The following is a 17,208-nucleotide window of genomic DNA, read 5'->3' on the forward strand; positions in this document are numbered from 1 at the left end:
CGGAATTATTCCTGCCACAACATAGTGACGCGCCCTTAGGGTGTAATTCACACGTCGAGTTTTTTTTAATGCAGGTTTTAAAGCAAAAAACTGGAGTGAATTCAAATAAAAGGAGAATTTGTATCTTTACTTTATACTTTCTCTCCCTTTAAGATCCACACCTGGGTTTGGCTAAAAAAAAAACACAAAAAAATGTGGGAGTGTGAATACACCCTACAGATCTGTTTTTTTATTAAATGAACGTATGGCCAAGTTAATGTCCACCCATGAGCACCATTTTTAAAATTCTATACAGGTTTTTCCTGAATGATCTTTATTGTCGTTTTGTTTTTCTGATACAGAGCTCCAGATCCCCTTCAGAGACATAGTTAAAGAGGCTCTGTCACCAGATTAAAAATGCCCTATTTCCTACATCATTTTATGGGCGCTGGAATGCAGTGTTTTTTATTTTGAGAAACAATCTTTTTTCAGCAAGTTATGACCTTTATTACATTTATGCAAATGTTTCTTAATGCCAAGTGGGCGTTTCTTAACTTTTAACCAAGTGGGCGTATTACAAAGAAGTGTATGACGCTGACCAATCAGCATCATACACTTCTCTCCATTACACCGAAGCTTGTTTCACTGAATAGCGTGATCTCGTGTGACGTCACTACCGCCCACAGGTCCTTCGTCTCTAGGGAGTTCTATATTCTTACCTGCACTGTGTGATGCTGCCTCCTCCGCTGCTGCTGCTGCTGCTGCTGCCGCTGCAGATCCGACGACTAACTTCTCATACGCCTGGAGACGATCTATGTTCAGTCTTCAGACGCAGGGATGAAGGACCTGTGGGCGGAAGTGACGTCACAGTGTGGTCTCGCGAGATCACGCTGTTCAGTGAAACAAGCTTGGGTGTAATGAAGAGAAGTGTATGATGCTGATTGGTCAGCGTCATACACTTCTTTGTAATACACCCACTTGGTTAAAAGTTAAAAAAACGCCCACTTGGGCATTAAGAAACAAATTTGCATAAATATAATAAAGGTCATAACTTGCTGAAAAAAGATAACTTCTCAAAATAAAAAAACACTGCTGTTAACTACATTCCAGCGCCCATATAATGATGTAGGAGATAGGGCATTTTTAATCTGGTGACAGAGCCTCTTAATGATAACTTGCTGGCTACCTGCAGTTACCACTAGAGGGAGCTCAGGAATGCACTGCATACATTTATACATTTAATTTAATAATAAGACAGTATGAACAACCTCTTAAGCTCCCTCTAGTGGTGGCTGCAGGCAGCAAGAATCTTATGTTTAAAATGTCAATGCAGAGGATTAGGAGCTCTGTATCAAAAAAACAGAGCTCAGAACTCTATAAAAATATATTAAGATACTAATCGAAACAGAATGTTGGACCTAAAACGACATGATAAAAGGTGTGCTTGTGTTTTACAACTGTGCACTGTAAAGACTGTCTGTTTTCTGTTACAGTATGGTTTCTACATTGTAGCAGCTTGCGGCTTTTATATCCATGGCACATTTTTTCTCCGGATATGTGCCAGCAGTATTTAACTATCTTACACACGTGTCAGTTGGGGGGTTCACACAGTCATGTGACCAATAATGCAGATATCCAGGGTGGGGAAAATTTATGAAATGACTAGAAATGATCAATCATGTGACCTAACGAAAATCTATTTTGTTATCTACAATATGTGGTAACTGATGTTTTTTTTTTTTTAACACCTGTGGTTTCTAGGCCTAAAAAAATTGTTACTATTATTTCACACAGTTGGTCTTGTTTTGCAGGGCACAAGGGAAGAAGATGACATTGTGAGTGACGAGCTGGTGGCACAGGATGCCAAGGTAATGTCCTACCTCATAAACAATCACTATTTATATTTTATAACAGCCAAAAAGCCAATAATGATTATAACTCATATCATAATTGAAATTCTATACTCTTCCTAGTATATCATAGGGACATTAAACTAAACAATAGGTGCATTTAAAGGGGGTGCCTGCTTTGGACAATCCTTTTATGTTAGAAAGGTCTACCAATGATAAGCTGAAGACAGAGTATCCTGCTGCCAGGACCCCCAACAATCAGCTGTAATCTGTGAGATAATATTAGACAGTGTTTTATTTAACTGCAGCGCCTCCACAGGTAAAATAAAGCATTACACAGTTCCCATGGAAATCAATACGCAACTGTAATGCAGGGACCTGCCGGGTCCTCCAGAGTGAGATATGTATATTGTAGCTGCTCTTCAGTCTAACTAATAGATTAGGGATTTTTTTCTGTTATTGTGAGTATGACTTTGCTGTCATGAGACACATTTTAAAGTATTTATACACATATATAGTACCAAAAATATTCAAATGAAGCAGCACTCATGTAATAAAGTGGTGGGTGAAAAGCAACTAGAGCTTAATCCACAGCTCAGGATACCATATGAGGAAAAAAAGACTGCCGCACTCCAGCAAGGTCCAGTAAGAAAATGTGATCAAGAACCTGGGGCATGCTTACTGAAATTTGCTATGACATATTTTTGCATTGCCAATTAAAATATTGTTATTATGTTTTAATATGTAAAAAAGAGAACATATTATCCACTGGTCAATGTTGAAAAAAAGTCTATACAGGCAAATCCCAACCCGGGCACTGGCCTGAAAAATGTGCAATTCAACCTACTTTGACTATTGCAGTCTATGTAAATAGCCAGTACTCTCCATCACGTGCGAAAACAGGACCTATTACTAGGAATTATTTGTGGTCCTTTTAGATTTCAAATTCATGTTTGACCCATGTTGGACTGGCCCACCAGTGGTCCAGTGGTTTGTTTCGTGGGCCCAGGATCCGACATTTAAATGTGCCCATCAATAACAAGGGGTATATTAAATTTTGGGGGTTAATGCACAAATAACATAATAATTCTTATTGCTGAGTCATCTTGTGTGGAGTGATTGGTCATGTGGTCCCATCTACTTGTTCTGTATAGATGGAGGGTGGGACATTGAAATCATTTCTTATGGAGGGCTCACGGTACTCCATTCAGACATTTTTTTGGAATTAAGATTTTTGGAGTTGTGCTCATCTTTACCAGTCAGGAGATCATTTCTATGAACATTATTTGTGATAATTATGACTTTCCGTTCGTTTATTGCAGGGGTGGGGAACGTCCGGCCCGAGATAATTTGGTCCGGCCCGACCTCACTTAGACCGCTCTGCTGCCACGTCATTCGTTACTTGGCTCTGTCCGCCCTACTCACTCGCATGTAGGAGCAGGACAAGGGCAGACGGCTGTCTGAGTGAGGTCGGTGCGTGCCAGTCCAAGAATCAGTGAGGCTTGTTCAGGTGACCGGACTGGTCCACTCCCGGGCTGGCACAGTCCAGTCACCTGACCTCATGTCAGTGACGTGAGGTCAGGTGACTGGACTGGTCCACTCCCGGCAATCACGCACGCCCTGACATTACTCTGACCGCCGCTATGTCAATTCTTCCTTGGCTCCGTCCGCCCACCCTACTTACTCACATTTAGGAGCAGGAGATGGGAGGATGGAGCCAAGTATGGCGGCGGCAGTCTGAGTGAGGTCGGTGCGTGCCGGCCCAAGAGTGCGCCAGTCCGGTCACTTGACCTGAGTCAGTGACGTGAGGTCAGGTGACCGGACTGGTCCACTCCCGGGCCGGCACAGTCCAGTCACCTGACCTCACGTCACCCCGTTCTACCTCTTTGTGTTGTGGCTGAAGTTTGTGATTTCCGACCATGAAGAATAAAATGGTATAGCTCGCTGAGCTACGCTGTTTGCATAAGTCCCATAGAGCTGAATATTAGTTACGGAAACAGCGTAACTCGCATGCTACGCTACTATGCCATTTTATTCTTCATGGTCGGAAATCAGCCGGAACACAGAGAGGTGCCCGCATCTGACATTTATGACCTATCCCCTGGATAGGTCATAAATGTCTCTAATGGGAAAACCCCTTTAACCGCTTAAGGACACGGACAATTTTGGTCTTGAGGACAGAACAATTTTTTTATATTTCCCTCTTTGCATCCCGACGCTCATAACTTTTTTTAATTTTTTGTACGACGTCGTTGTATAAGACTTTGTTTTTTGCGGGACGAGTTGTACTTTATGTAAGTACCATTTTTTGGAACAAATACATTATCGTTTAATTGACATAAATTTTTATTTTGGCGAAAATGCTAAAAAAAAAAGCAGTTCAGCTGTCGTTTTATTATTATTATTTTTTTTTACCATATACCGATCATCATAAATAATGTTCTACATTTGTTGTACAGGTTGTTACGGTCGTGGCGAAACCAAATATGTCTAAATTATTTCATGTTTTGGGACTTATATTTTAAAAAGTTTATTTATTGTAAAAAAATGAGAATTTCTGTGTATTTTTTAACTTTTTTTTTATTTTTTATTTAACATTAATTTAACTTTTTTTTTTCTAATCCCATAAAGGGATTTTTCATTTTGATTTAGATTTTTTAACTGTAATGTACTGGCATAGATCTATATGCCAGTACATTAGCCTGTCTACTGATTGTACACAGGCAGTTGTTAGGGCGTACTTCAGTATGCCCTAACAACAGGAAATATGGTCAGACAGCCCTGGGGTCCTTCAATGGACCCTGGGCTGTCTGACCATACAAGTTATGGGCTTTGATCGCGTTACATTTTCACCGATTTTCTGTGACACGATCAAAGGGCAGTCCCCCTCCTCTTACTTACTTTGAATGCCACTATCATCTTTGATCGCGGCATTCAAGGGGTTAACAGCGGATAGAAGAGGTTTCTCTTCTCTCCGTTGTTAGAGGGAGGCTACGGATGTGTATTACAGCTATTGCCCCACTTCTGATCGCGCGCGGACACCGGCTGTCACACAGGACGATTCTCGTCCTAATGCGCAAGGTACCCGCCTGTGTCGGCAGTGGTTAAGTAAGTCGGAACAACTTACTGTTGCCAGCAGTTCTTTTCAAAACTTGCCAAAGATTCGACTGCGCTCCAGACTGACCGACGCAGTAGCAACATCATCAATACCGGCTAACATCACTCGCCCCAACAAAGAGAAGCCGTTCCAGCCATCACATTAGGGGAGAGTTAATTAAATGCTTGACCAAATATAGCAGGTTAATTTTTAAGTTGATGATTTTCTATGGCGAATGATTTTATAAATACCCAAATGGCCCTTGGCAGAAAAAAATTCCCCACCCCTGATTTATTGTATGATTTATCCATGTATTTTCTTGTGTTCAGGATCTATTTGAAGCTGGAGAACAAAAATGGGGCACAGACGAGGCTCAGTTCATATTTATTTTGGGAAGCCGGAGCAAGACACATCTCCAACTTGGTAAGTGAACACTATTTCCATAGCTCTGGACTGTTCGTGTGTAGATGCAGCAGAGCTGCCTGTGCTACAGTACATGTGGTAGAACTGAATTTGTAAACTTAAAGGGTTTCTCCACTTTTGACAATCCCTACTTGTTAGGATACCTTGACAAAAAGTATTCTCCTGCTGGGACCCCCAGTAATCAGCTGTTATCTATGGAGAAATCTAGCAGTACAGTATAAATCTTGCTGCAGCGCCATCACTGGCAAAAAAATAGGTATCATACCAGCCCATTCAAATCAATGGGCTGTCTGTGTAATGTAGGACAGGACAGGTCCTCCAGAGCGAGAGATGCTCTTGATAACCTTCTCTTCACTCCGGCCAAGAGTTGGAGATCCTGAAAAGAACCCCTAAAATGAAATACAACCATTCTTACCCATCTAACGCCAAAAAGACAAATCTATTTAAGCACAGAGAATTAAGCTGCCCATACACTTCAGATACAAATTAGCTGAATTGACTGACATCGACCATTGTGTCTGATAAATGAATGAAAACGTTACGTGGGCAGATCATTATCTACTGAAAAGGTGATCAGTCATTTTATATTTGTGTCCTCTACAATGATATAATTGCATAATCGGCCGTTCAAGACTGATCGTTGGTCACTTTACAAATGTACATTATGCAAAGGCGTCCCCTGATTGGCCAGTGCCGATCCAGCGTGCGATTGATCAGCTACATTGCGGTAAATCGTTATATAATGTACATGGGCCGCTTTAGTCACTTAGAATTGCTTGCATTACTGTATTTCAGCGTTGATGGTTTGAAAATATCAATACCGCACCCTCACAGGGTTTTAAGCACAGGCGGGGCATGTAGAGGGCAGGGGTCAGTCGGTAATTAATTTGTACTTCTTGGAGCAGCACAATAGTTCCTGTGGTGGGGGTGCTGTCAAACAGTGCACTGCCTTCTACTGAGGTTATCTATCTGGATTCAAGAAGTTTATGCCGTTTATTTCCTGGTCATTTTGTTGATTACATATTGCCTTTGTTTAAACTTTTCCATTTTAGGCAAAAAATACCCAAAAGTGCAGGTTCACTTTAAGGGTTGTCTCAAGATTAAAAGTTATCTCTTAACCACAGGATAAGTGATAAGATGCTGATAGGTAGGGGGCTGACCACTGGGGCCCCCACCAATCATGAGAAAGGGGGTCCTGTTTCTCCAAATGAACTGAGCGGCAGGTCACGCAGGCGAACAGCCGCTCCATTTGCTGTCTATGGGACTGCTGGAGATAGCCGAGTACAGCGCTCGGCTATTTTCGGGAGTGCAATAGAGAATGAATGGAGCAGCAGGGCGCAAGCACAACCTGCCACTACATTCATTAGGAGGAATGGTACCCCCGTTCTCGTGATCGGTGGGGTCCCAGCGTTCAGCACCGATCAGCATGTTATCACCTATCCTGTGGTTAGGAGATCATGTTTAAACATGAGACAGCCCCTTTAAAGATGTGTTGCAGGTTGGGCCACTGCTGAAGGTTGTATAGGTCCAATATTGGACCATTCTATTAATTTTGGTGTAATATGGGGACATGATATAACATTTTATATATTAAAACACATAAGCATTAAAGGGGTGTCTGGTTTGGAAATCTGTTTTCAAATACTCGGTTATGTAATTCTGAGTTATTCGAGAGGGATCCATTTAGGACTTTCATGTATGAGCTAAAGCAGAAAGTGTCTACAAAGAGCGTCTCTCACTCTGGAGGATCCGGTATGTCTGTGCATTAAATTGATAGTCCATTGATCTTAATGAGAGCTGTGTAATATTTAATTTCCCCTGTGGTGGTGCTGCAGGGAAATATAACGCCTGCTCCTGGGTTATCCCACAGTTTACTACTGATCATTGCGGGATCTGCTTATCATCGGAAGACCATTCTGTCAGAAAAGGATTTTAATAGTCAGACAACTTCTTTTATAATTATAAACAGTATATTGCATTAGTTATAGATATATTATAGTTACTGTGGACTATTCTATAACTTATTGTGATTATAATCAGTGTTCCCTATTAGGTGCGCGGCCGCGCGGTGCGGTCCCCCGGCTCACTAAACTTTAAAGCCGGCGCAATGTCATGGGCGGCGGGCGAATGCAGTGGCATCGCTAGCACTGGAGGGGGCCCCAGTGCTAGCGACAGCCACATACACTTGTATCTGAGTCCTTAGGACGCAGATACAAATTAATACTATAGGCTGCAGGCAACGTTAGGTATGCAGCCTATAAGGCGCTGGGAAGACTCCCTGCGCAGTCGTGGGAATGGGGCATGGTAAGTACAAACTTTTTTTGGGGGGGCTATGTGACAATATACACGTGGGGATGGCTGTGTAGCACTATATACACGGGGGGATAGCAGTGTAGCACTATATGCACAGGAGGGATTGCTGTGTAGCACTATATACAAGAGAGGGGGACTATGTGGCACTATATACAAGGGGGGCTGTATGGCACTATATACAATGGGAGGGCTGTGTGGCACTATATACAATTGAGTTGTGTGGCACTATTTACCGGAGGGGGACTGTGTGGCCCTATATACAAGGGGGGCTGTGTTTCACGATATACAAGGGGGCTTCGTGGCACTATTTGCAGGGGGCTATGTGTGGCACTATCTACAGGGGGCTGTGTGGCACTATCTAGGGGGGCTGTGTGTGATGCTATCCACAGGGGGGCTGTGTGACGCTATCCACAGGGGGGGTGGCGCTCTCTACATGGGGGAGTGTGTGGCGTTATCTATAGCTAGGGCTGTGTGTGAAATCTACAGGGGGTTCTGTGTGGCTCTATCTATAGAAGGTCTGTGTGGCGCTATCTACAGGGGGATGTGTGTGGTGCTATCTACAGGGGGTCTGTGTGGTGCTATCTATAGGGGGGGGTGTGGTGCTATCTATAGGGAGAGTGGTGTAAGAGAGGGATTCTTTCATTGATGCCTATAATTGGTGTTTATAACTGTCTATTTTACTGCTGTACTTGTAATATTGTATTTAAAAAAGGAATTAAAACTAATTTAAAATAAGTTTTCTTATTCTTTTATTTAGTACGCATTATTAGCAGTTACTGGGGGTATTATTTTTGGTCATCCGATTGCCCGCCAATAATGGAGACCTGCCCTGCTCCCTAACTGCCCCGCTCAGGAGCTGCCTATACTTAGGGGGAACATTGATTATCATACTTTATAACATATTCTTTTTATTTTGCAGTTTTTGATGAGTATGAGAAAATTGCTGGGAAGAGAATAGAGGAAAGCATAAAGGGGGAACTTTCTGGGGACTTCGAGAAGTTGATGTTGGCTGTAGGTAAGTTTTCTAAGAATAAAATCCATGACTGGATCTGGTATGTAAGTCGTCTTCTAAGAAGCCATGTATAAAGAATAGCACAGAATGAATACAGGGCTCTTAACTTCACTGCAATTGTGAGGTTATTTTATAATGTACATCTAAGATGCTGTGAAATGTATTTGCCCCCTAGGTTTAGTATTAGGATGCGCTCACACGTGGCGTAGTTGCATTGTATTTCCGCAGCGTATGATGACAATGTAATGCCTATGGGAAAAATATTCTGCAGTGAACTAAAAAAATCTGACTACGTTGCAGAATATTTTTCCTGTTGGCCTACATCGCAGTTTTCCGCAGCGGATTTTTTGCAGCAGAAATACGAAGCAAATACGCCACGTGTGAGCGCTCCCTTGGTTATGGGAACCTGAACTCCTAACAGAGTACCTGAATTTATTGCATTTCTTTCAGGAATATATTCCGCCAACACCCAGTGACAAACTAACTGCCCCCTAAAATTAAAACTGCTATCCAAGTTTTTATTGAATTAATTAATTTATTTATACCATACAAACATACAACTATGTTTTCCTACATACGTGTCTTATGTCAATGCAAAAGAGCCCCGTATTATGGTATGGTAAAGCCCATGTGTCCTGTGTAGCATATTCATAAGCAGAGGCGTAACTTGGAGTTCCCGAGCCCTAATGCCAAACCTGTAACAGGGCCCCTACCTACCATGTGCCATTTATAATACTGGTGTCTTTTTATGTGGCAGTGGGGCCTTTGGGACCCCTCAGGCACCAGGGCGCAGGTGTGACTGCTACCTCTGCACCCCCTATAGCTGTACCCCTGTTTATGGGCAAACGAAAGAGGATAAAAGATGGCGTTGGTGACGTGACACGCACTGGTGTTCGTTCAATGACATATAACTATTTTGATAAATGAATGTCAGAGGTGACATCATATTAGAGAGATCATTTCCATCATGAAGTGATGCCCTGTTTGAATGTGACCTCTAGAATTACCCGCACGGTCAATATATTTTTACTTTCTTTCCAGTGAAATGCATTCGGAGCACTAGAGATTACTTTGCTACTAGACTCAACAAAGCCATGAAAGTAAGTGCAGTAAATGTACAGAACAGTGATCACCATGGCCTGAAACATGAATAAGTGTCGCTCAGTCTACATACATCACACTGTATATGCAAAAAAAATAATTAAAAAGACATTAAAAGCAAAGGTCTCCCAAATGTAAAAGTTGATCCATCCTACTTAACCCTTTTCCGACGCTCCACCGGCGATTTATATCGGGAAAGGGTTTTTAAAAATGGTGCCGCTCGGCTTCTTACACAGCAGGGACCTTGCGGCAATGCTTGCGGTCAGAAACATCCCTGATCGCAAGCATTTAACCCTTCAGATGCCGTTGTCAGAGGGGTTTTTACTTTCGCTTTGACTTCGGGCGAGATCACGGGAGCCGATGTATTCCTCTAGCAGCTGGGAGCCTTGTGAACACCCCCAGCTCTGCTATAGGAAGATTGCAATACATTGATTTTGCAATAGGCTGCAATATTGTGATATTGCAGTCTATGGCATAAGCGATCTAATGATCCTTGGTTCAAGCCCACTAGGTGGGGCTAAAAAATAGTAATAAAAAAGTCTTAAAAAATATTTAAAAAAATAATATATATATAAAAATTCAAATCACCCCCCCCCCCCCTTACCATAGATCACATATAAAAATAAATTTACCAAAATAAACAAACACATTAGGTATACCTGCATCTGAAAATACCCGAACTATTTAAAAATCGACACATTTTTTCCAATACGGTGAATGCCGTAGCGGGAAAAAAGGGTAAATGGCCGAATCGCCGTTTTTTTTGCCACTTCAACCCCCAAAAAAAATTTAATAAAAAGTGATTGAAATGCCAGACATTCCTCAAAATTATATTAATACAAACTACATATTTTCACATACAAAAATACGCCTTACACAGCTCTATACACAGAAATATAAAAGTTACGGGGGTCACAATATGGCGATGCAAAAAAATTTTTGTTTCTTTCAAACTTTTCAATTTTTTTTAAAGGTACTAAAACATAACAAAAACTATATCAATTTGGTATCACCGTGATCGTACTGACCCGCAAAATAAAGCTAATGTGTCATTTTCACCGTATAGTGAACACCGTAAAAATGAAACGCATAAGATAATGTCAGGACTGCTGTTTTTTTCCAATTCCTCCCCATTCTGAATTTTTTTCCAGCTTCCCAGTACAGTATACATAATATTAAATAGTACCATTAGAAAGTATAATTAGTCCCGTAAATATTTGTCCCCTCATGGGTGTGTCAATGAAAAAATAAGAGTTATGACTTTTTGAAGGCGGGGAGGAAAAAACAAAAGCATAAAAGCAAAAACTAGTCTGGACCTGAAAGGGTTAAGGCCCTATTACACGGGTCAATGGTCGGGCAAATGAGCGCTCATATGAATGGTCATTCTTGATCATTGCGCTGTGTAATCAGGGCAATAATCAGCTGATGCTCGTTCATCAGCTGCTCTGCCCTTTTATGCAGAATTAAAAATCGGCATTGTCGGCAGCAATTCTACCTGTGTAAACATGGAAATGTGCTGCCGACATGATGAAAATGTATGGAGACAAACAATCGTAGTAATGAGCGCTCGTCCCTATACGTATCTAATCATTGCTCCGTGTGGTAGGAGCAAACGAGCGGCAATCAACGAGCTGTCTCATTGATCGGCGATCGTTTGCACGTCCTGTGTCGGCCCGTGTAATAGGACCTTTACTCGCCTCTGATTCTATTACTAGATCAGTGGTTCTTAACCTAGGTTCGATCGAACGCCAAGGGTTCGGTGAGTCAGCTTCAGGGGTTCGGTGGAGGTCAAGACACACATCCGACTCATATGATTTGTGATGACACACCCCGCTTGGCCATCATTGGCTGCAGGTGATAACGCTACGTCGCTTGGCCTATCTGTGCTGCGGGGAATTTGGTGCGCTCAGTAGTCGACTTGTGACTGTCGTGATGGTACGTCGTGTGATTTCTTTCTTAATATTTTAATCCCTTCATACTAACCATGTCAAGCAAAAAAATAGCGGTTCGGACGAATATGTACAATATGGATTCACATGTATAACGGAACGTGATGGGAGTCAGCGTCCTAACTGCATGATTTGCAATGCCAAGTTGAGCAATTCTAGTCTAGCACCGGCAAAACTAAGAGAACACTTCCTTAAGCTGCATGGAGATGGAAAATACAAGAATACAACGCTCGCTGACTTCAAGGTGAAGAGAGCCAGAGTCGATGAAAAGGCTACTCTGCCTGTCCTTGGCTTTGTACCCATCAACAAACCGATCCTCACAGCATCGTACGAAGTTGCTTACCTGATCGCAAAGCAGGGCAAACCACACACCATTGGTAAAACCAGCTGTGTTGAAGATGGCGAATATCATGCTGGGAAAAGCGGCTGAAGTTAAGCTATCCCAAATTCCTCTTTCAAATGACGCCATCAGCGACAGAATAGAGGACATGAGCAAAGATATCTTGACTCAAGTAGTTGCATATCTGATTTCAAGCCCGGCAAAATTCATCCTTCAACTCGACGAGACCACAGACGTTTCCAATCTAAGCCAGCTTGCTGTATTCGTGCGCTATGTGAACGACGACGTGATGAAGGAAGATTTTTTTATTTTGTAAGCCTCTTACAATAACAACTACGGCAGCCGATGTGAAGAAACTTGTGGATGACTTTTTTCAAAGACCACAATCTTTCGTGGGATATGGTTTCTGCAGTTTGTTCGGACGGAGCTCCAGTCATGCTGGGAAGAAAGTCTGGTTTTGGTGCGCTAGTGAAAGCCGATGCACCACACATCATTGTTACGCATTGTATTCTGCACAGGCATGCGTTGGCAACAAAAACCTTGCCTCCAAAACTGGCTGAAGTATTAAAAATTGTAGTGGAATGTGTGAACTATGTGCGAAATAGTGCTCTGAGGCACCGCATCTTCAGTGAGCTGTGTAAAGAAATGGGCTCTGAATTCGAGGTACTTCTGTACCATTCTAACATTCGGTGGTTATCCCAGGGTGTTTTTGCCGTGCGTGTGGAATTAGCCCTGTTTTTGCAAGAGCACCAACATTGTCCTGCAGATTGCTTCAAAAATTCTGAGTTCATTCTCATTTTAGCGTACATGGCTGATATCTTCGCAGCTCTTAATCCCCTCAATCAACAGATGCAGGGCGGTGGAGTCAACATCATCGAAGCGGAAGAAAACCTGAAGGCTTTTAAAAAAAAAGCTACCGTTATGGAAACGACGAACAGAGAACGATAACTTCGCAAACTTTCCCCTGCTGGATGACTGTGTAAGTAAGATCGAAGATGTATCTGGAATCGAAGACATTTCTGTACCCGCGGAACTGAAGCAAGCAATTGCCACGCACATGAGCTTGCAAAGTCGCTCGACGGATACTTCCCTACAAGAGTCATATCCAGCATGGGTGAGACAACAGGTGTCAATGATGAATACCTCGATGAAATCATTGAAATTCAGCAGAGCCAGGTTCAACAGCAACTCTTCAGAACAACAACGCTCTCAATGTTTTGGTGTCAACAAATGGTAACGTACCCTGTTATTGCTGAGAAAGCTCTGGAGATTTTCATACCGTTTGTTACACCATATCTTTGCGAGTAATCCTTTTCGAGGATGCTGGACATAAAAACGAAGAAAAGGAACAGACTTTGTTGCGAAAATGACATGAGTATGGCACTTGCCAAGGTGAAGCCGCGCATTTCTGAACTGGTCTCTGAAAGGCAACAGCAGAAGTCACACTGATTTCCAGTAAAGATTCATTATTATGTTTTTGTGTGAAAATCATGTTTTGATGGTTTTGTTCTTTGAACACAGTGATGTTGATGCACGCTTCATTTTGTGCACCAGTAAAATATATACCTCTGTTTTGAATTTGAAAAAAATCATATTTTATTTTTCCAATTAAGAAGGGTTCGGTGAATGCGCATATGAAACTGGTGGGGTTCAGTACCTCCAATAAGGTTAAGAACCACTGTACTAGATGAATATATTCTAACTCAAGATGCTTAAAGGGGTACTCCGATTTCAGTAAGTAATGGTTATACATTAATTCCACTTTCTGTATTAATCCCATATCACTTTAAAGATCTCTGCTTACTGTCATTCAATCGGAAACTTCTTTGTTTACTCCCAGGGGATAAAAATATGTCCTGGTCATGAGATGGATACACAGATTCGGCCTTATTCACACAAGCGTATTTCACGTCCGTGTTACGCGGTTAAAACAACGGACGTCACACGGACCTATGAAATTCAAAGGGGCCATTCAGACATTCAGTGTTTTCCACATGTGTCCGCTGCATGAAACTTAATGCATGTCCTATTCTTGTGTGTTTTTTGTGCATCACGCACCACTTGAAGTCTATGGGTGCGTGAAAAAAAACGGACAGCACACGGACCTCATTCGTGTGCTGTCCATGATTAACGCAACAGTTGCTAAATAAACGGTAAGAAAAAGAAAAACACCTCCTTCAGTTTTTTTTTTTTGCTGACGTAAAAACGGATGACATACGCGTGTAAGAAGACGCATGCCACATTGAACTGCAATGCAGGAAAAACGCGGCATTTTCTTACGCGCGCAAAACGGACATGTTCGTGGGAATAAGGCCTTATGACGAGTCAAACACCTGTGTGATCATGACAGATTTTTATTCACTGGAGGTAAGCAGTGAAGGTTCCCATTCAATGACTGTTAGCAGAGATCTTGGAAACAGTGAGAAATTTATACATAAAGGATTTTGGAAAATTATGTAACTTTTCATTATACAATGAAAAACTTAAATCTGGGTGTGAAATATCCCATTAAAGTATTATTGAGGTTGGATTTTGACAGATGAGGCCTTAGAATAAGAAATGTTTTGGTAACAAATAAAGGAGATTTATCAAAATTATTGTAAAAAGCAAAATGGTGCAGTTACCAATAGCAACCAATCAGGTTCATGCTTTCTTTTTCCTTAGGGCTTCTGGAAAATGTGAGATGGGTTCTGATTGGTTGCTATGGGCAACTGCTCTATTTTTGGTTTACTTAAGTATTGATAAATCTTCACTTTGTGCATTCTTAAAATTGATGAATACACTTTTTAAAGGGGTATTCCACTTCTTTCAATTAAACCTTATTCATTGTATAATAAGCAATTTTGTGAAAATTGCAGCATGTAAAGTGATATATGTCCGTACTGTGTGTATTTTAAGCTTAATTTTTGTGAGGTTCACCAATTAATATGATTTTTCTTCTTCCAGGGCTTTGGTACAGCTGACAACACCCTGATTCGTATAATGGTCTCACGTAGTGAGATTGACATGATGGACATTCGGGAATCATTTAGGACCCAGTATGAGAAGTCTCTGTTCTCTATGATTAAGGTAATGACCAGCGCACCCCATGTTATCTGCTCTAACATGAAATGAGGATGACAGGATTATGAGCCACAAATTGACATTGTTGGAAAAATTTATAGCAATCAATAAATCAATCGAAAATTATTTTCAAAGTCCAAATTCAGGTCCTGAGTCTCCCTCTCTACCATGTGGGTAAAGTAAACCGCCACAATGGGCACAAGGAAATGGCTCAAAAAGGCCGATCCTGGATCCGGTCCTGAAAAATATACCTGTATATGTAGTCAATCTACAGCTCTGTTCACATTACGTTTGAGGCTTACGGGAGGTATATGTCGTCGGGCATACAGTGGCATATATCACCCATAGGCTCCCATTGTAAAAAAAAAAAAAAAAAAAAACTTTATTGCGTTGTATACTTTAAAAAAAAAAATGTCTCTGTATAGGAAAGTACAGCAGACTATGCTTTGCTATACAGTTAACAAAAAAGGAATTCCGTTATACGCCTGTCTGGCGGATGCCAAAAGGACAATGTTTTGGCATAAGTCGGGTAAATGGTGCCCTGTGGATACATTCAGGGAACGCCCCGGGAGCATTCCCGTTTAATACACTTAACATAGATGAGAACCGTGACATTAGGGAACTCATACAGTCATACATCATAGACATGTCAGCTTTAAAGGGTATGTCCACCTTTTAAACACTATCTTAGTTAACTTATAGAATTAATCTACATCGCAAGTTGAGTAACTTTTTAAATATATTACATTACTTATCTTACAGTAATGATCCTGAGTTAAAGTCTGTATTTTACTCCAGAGCTGCACTCAAAATTCTGCAGACTTCAGAGCTAAAATCAACTAGCATCCCTTGCTGCTTCTGTATCTGCACAGACCTTGCTGTGGTGATTTTGTATAAGTAACTGCCCCTTACATTATAGGAGCTTCGCTAAGATGTCAGGTGTGTGTGTGTGTGTGTGTGTGTGTGTGTGTGTGTGTGTGTGTGTGTGTGTGTGTGTGTGTGTGTGTGTGTGTGTGTGTGTGTGTGATAACCAGCAGAACTGTGAATGCAGCTCTGGGCTATAAAACAGGCTGTAACAAAGGATTAGTACAACATTAGTAATGAAAAGTATTTACAATGTTACTCAACTTTTCATACAGATTTTATCTGTATATAAACTGTAAAATAACATTCAGAGGTGGACAAGTTGAGCAGCGAGCAGATTGAACTGTAGAATTAAATACCGTATTTGTGTTCCTTCTAACCTTTCTCTGCCGCTTTGTATGGTACTTCATTGGGAACCCTACAGGGGCAACACAACTCCTTTAGAGGAACAGGGAACACATCAGAGGGATGAAATAAAAGGAAAACTCATTTTTCCATTAATCTTAGTAGATGATTTTCTTGATCTGCAAATTTTTCGAAACAGTGATTTTATTTTTATATTTTTTTAATTCATCTATTATATTCTTTGTAGAATGACACATCTGGAGAATATAAGAAGGCTCTGCTGAACCTGTGTGGAGGAGATGACGAGTATGTATGACCACATGCTGCTTGTATATTAGTATAGCTCATCGTTTTCAGATCGTCACCTTTTACTTATTTTTACTTTATGATTATATATCATTGGTATAAAATATAAGACATAGATGTTTTATTTTTTTTGCAATTCCCCTGCTCGGAACCTTCCTCTATTGACCAGCGCTCCGCCACCTATTACATGGTCAGCTATTCATTTGACTGGTATTAAAAACTAGTCATGGGGAAATGTGTGGCCAGCCACAACTTTCCCTGGCGATATCAGGTATTTACCAGATATTTCAGGAGTCAGAATTAGGCTATGTGCACACGATAACTGCATTTACGTCTGAAATTCCGGAGCTGTTTTTTAGGAGAAAACCGCTCTGTCATTTCAGACGTAATTGCATGTACTCGCATTTTGCGAGGCGTCCATTACGGACGTAATTTGGAGCTGTTCTTCATTGGATTCAATGAAAAACGGCTCCAATTACGTCCCAAGAAGTGTCCTGCACTTCTTTGACGAGGCTGTTATTTTACGCGCCGTCTTTTGACAGCGACGCGTAAAATGACAGGTCGTC

At 41.4% G+C, this 17,208-nt stretch overlaps 1 protein-coding gene across 2 annotated transcripts in view; it reads left to right on the top strand.

The window, feature by feature from the left end:
- Positions 1-17,208, top strand: part of ANXA6 (annexin A6) — a 91,953-nt gene that overhangs the window by 50,582 nt on the left and 24,163 nt on the right. For both annotated transcript variants that reach the window (XM_075856146.1, XM_075856147.1), the window contains exons 8-13: positions 1,791-1,847; positions 5,256-5,349; positions 8,582-8,677; positions 9,716-9,774; positions 15,011-15,133; positions 16,584-16,642. In XM_075856146.1, the coding sequence (XP_075712261.1) occupies positions 1,791-1,847; positions 5,256-5,349; positions 8,582-8,677; positions 9,716-9,774; positions 15,011-15,133; positions 16,584-16,642 (488 nt within the window). The remainder of the gene's footprint in view (positions 1-1,790; positions 1,848-5,255; positions 5,350-8,581; positions 8,678-9,715; positions 9,775-15,010; positions 15,134-16,583; positions 16,643-17,208) is intronic.

This window comes from Rhinoderma darwinii, chromosome 3, assembly GCF_050947455.1.
Source record: "Rhinoderma darwinii isolate aRhiDar2 chromosome 3, aRhiDar2.hap1, whole genome shotgun sequence".
NCBI lineage: Eukaryota > Metazoa > Chordata > Amphibia > Anura > Rhinodermatidae > Rhinoderma > Rhinoderma darwinii.